Genomic DNA, 3,101 nt, shown 5'->3' with positions numbered 1-3,101 from the left:
TTTTAATTACAAAAGGCACTAGATGTTGCAATTGCCTTTAAAATGAGCTATTATACAGCTCTCTATGATTTTCTCTATGATTGCCTAGCTAGCTGAGGAGAAAGATAAAGCGGAAAGAAAAAAATATCCCACGTTTTGTGGAGAATAACGTGGTTAAAGTCAATTTTCTTGATTTTCAAGCCAATATATTTTCTTTGTTATTCAAGCCAAAGGGCGGTAAGTTTCCTCTATAGGGTTTTCGGACAAGGCGGTTCTAATGGTGTACATTTTGTTTTGATCTGACTCTTCTTTTTAGGAGTTGGGGGGTTTTATATTTCTTAACATTGGAGGTGATCGTCTCTTACTAGGTTGTTATCTACCGCTGCAACCCGGATTCTAATGGTGTACTTTTTGTTTTGATCCGACTTGTCTTTTTAGGAGTTATGGGTTTTTATATTTCTTAACATTAGACGTGATCGTCTCTTACTAGGTTGCTAGCTACCGCTGCAACCCGGATAATGTAACTACAATCTAGATAGCTTGCAGCTACCCCTGGAACCAACATATATCAGTTACTATGGGCGAGAGATCGATCTTTACTGTAACTTCCCAGCCCCCCTATACATAATGCCCTTCAAAATTTGAAATATTTCTAATTCTCGCGTGATGTTCCAGGCTGGATCCGTTAACTCGCTTTCCCCCTCACTAAAATAGAAATATTCAGTGTAAATTAGGATGCCAATATGTGACAAATGGAATAATATCTCTTAAAACTACATCGCGAATTCTTATTCCTGGCAAATTCGTTTCTGTTCCACTTGAGGAGGGGACAGAGGATGAAGTCTCGACTTGCTGATCGGGTATTTCAAGGGCAGCAATAATCAACGCAGCAACCACCGTAAATCCTTGGCCTGTTCTCTTCAACTGATTCAAAATAGCTTGTCTCACTTTGATAGCTTCTACAACTTCCATTGCCATCTTGGCCACGGATCCTTCAATTTCTTTCTTCAGTTTTTCTTCCAGCCTTCTTTCACTTTCAGTGTTTTTGGCCTCTGCTTTCCTTTTAAGTAACTCTTTGACTTTCTTAATAAATTCATCTCCCTTTGACAGAATTAAAAATACACAGTCACTAAACCACCTTGCATGTTCAACCCAGGGGTCATCTGTTTCCTCCCAGTTACACAAACCTATATCACAATGAAAACATTTCACCTTATCTGAATCTCCCAGATAGAAAAATCCAGCTTCGGTAAGTTTGCGAGGATCCATCCGCTCATGGTAATGCCAATTAGCAAAAGTTTGTAACCTAGATTCAAAAGTTGTTTTATCAGGGTGCTCAGGGCCTCTATGGGCATTAATTCTGAGGTTGGCCAGTGAATTGAGATGACTGTGAACTGATGTGACCAGTGGCTGCGAATTGATGCTAAGAAGGGCTGTACCACCACTTCGGAGAGAAAGATTATCCACAGCTATTTGCCGGTTTCTCGATCTAATATATCGCTCACAAAAATCATAGCCTCCGGGTACAGCAGGAGGTAAACTTATAAGTGGGGCTTCGGAGCCGTTTTTAGCTTCAGCTAGAATGTTTCCAACATCACATCCCTGGACAAAGGGGCATATTTCAAAGTGTCTTCTATGTTCTTCCATAGGCACATCTCCCTCCTCCCAATGTCCAACCACCCCAAAACAAAAAGCGCACTGAGCCTGGTCACCATGGCCGACAAAAAAGAATCCAGCTTTAGCTAATTCTCTGGTGTCAATAAAATCCTTCGTCCACCATCCTCTTGAATTAAATGTCATTAGTCTAACATCCTCTCGTTTAAGAGCTCGACGTTCTTCTTGTGACAATAAAGGGCGGGAGGAACTCATAGACAAAAATGGACAATCCGGGCTTAAGTTTAAGTGCCTAGCAATAGCTTGATCGTTACAATTCCAGTCACTAATTCTTTTTTTGCAGGCAAAACACTCCACTTCAGTACCTGTGCCTGTGTAATAAAAACCGGCACGTGCTATTCTTTCTGCAGACAGTGGCGCAGACGAGGGCCAACAACGAAAAGTGTTTATTCTTTGTTCCAAGTTTTCAAAACGCATTGGTTGAATGTTTGAATGTTAGCTGAATGTTTAAGTCACGCATTAAGTACCAAGAACCTAACAAAAAATTCAACTAATTGAAAAATTTTTAGGTTTTTTTCTAGTCTAAATTAAAAGATTAAAAATTTTGCTCAGATACCATAAGTATTTTTGCAGTTTATAACTTTACAGATTCTGAACTGAAAACGAAAATAAAATAAAAATTTATTTTTTAAATTTTTACGTCAAGTCGCTCATTACGTCATATATGGTTAGTTAGTAATATTTTATATTACTATATTTTATATTTCATGATTACAAAATGTAATTAGAGGTCGTTCTTTATTGTATGGTGGAAAAATTTATTCTCTTTTAGAAATAATTTATTTTATTTACTATATATTTTTAAAACAATTAATTTCCTTTAAAATGAGCTATTGAACAACCCTCTACTATGTTACAGTGCCAAGCTATCTCTGGATACAAAAAAAGAAAAAAAAAAGAAAAAAATAAAAAAATATCCCGTTTAGGCAGAATGTTGTAGTAGCTGCCACTTTTCTTAATTTTCAAGCCAATATATTTCCCTTGCTGTTCAAGCCAAGGGACAGAAATTTTACTATGCAGGGGTTTCGGACAAGGCGGTTCTAATGGTGTACTTTTTGTTTTGATCTGACTCTTTTTTTAAGAACTATGGGTTTTTATATTTCTTAACATTGGACGTGATCGTCTCTTACTAGGTTGCTAGCTACCGCTGCAACCCGGATAATCTTATACATCACTGTGAATATATGGAGGCATAATTGTCCTTTACTTAGTTTCAGCTTAAATTCGATGATCGAGCCTTTATGTACTACATCCAACGACTATGACGTCATTGATCAATATTGTATATACAAAATTAAGTTTTTCGTGAAATATAATTAATAAAAAAAATTAAGTGCAAAAGGCGCTAGGTCTAGAGATTTCCTTTAAAATGAGCCATTGAACAACTCTCTACGATGTTCCAGTGCCAAGCTATCTCTGGAAACAAAAGAAAGAAAAAAATATCCCGT

The 3,101-nt window shown here is 37.1% G+C and overlaps 1 protein-coding gene across 1 annotated transcript; it reads right to left on the bottom strand.

The window, feature by feature from the left end:
• Positions 1–699: 699 nt before the first annotated feature.
• Positions 700–2,079, bottom strand: LOC148945808 (baculoviral IAP repeat-containing protein 3-like). Its single transcript, XM_089097522.1, has one exon. It carries the CDS (start codon positions 2,068–2,070, stop codon positions 700–702), a length of 1,371 nt encoding a protein of 456 aa, XP_088953648.1. The 5' UTR covers positions 2,071–2,079.
• Positions 2,080–3,101: the final 1,022 nt, after the last annotated feature.

The sequence above is a fragment of the Artemia sp. Qi Xiang Cuo genome, chromosome 12, assembly GCF_049724085.1.
Source record: "Artemia sp. Qi Xiang Cuo chromosome 12, ASM4972408v1, whole genome shotgun sequence".
Lineage (NCBI taxonomy): Eukaryota > Metazoa > Arthropoda > Branchiopoda > Anostraca > Artemiidae > Artemia > Artemia sp. Qi Xiang Cuo.
This window is presented reverse-complemented; position numbering and strand designations above follow the sequence as displayed.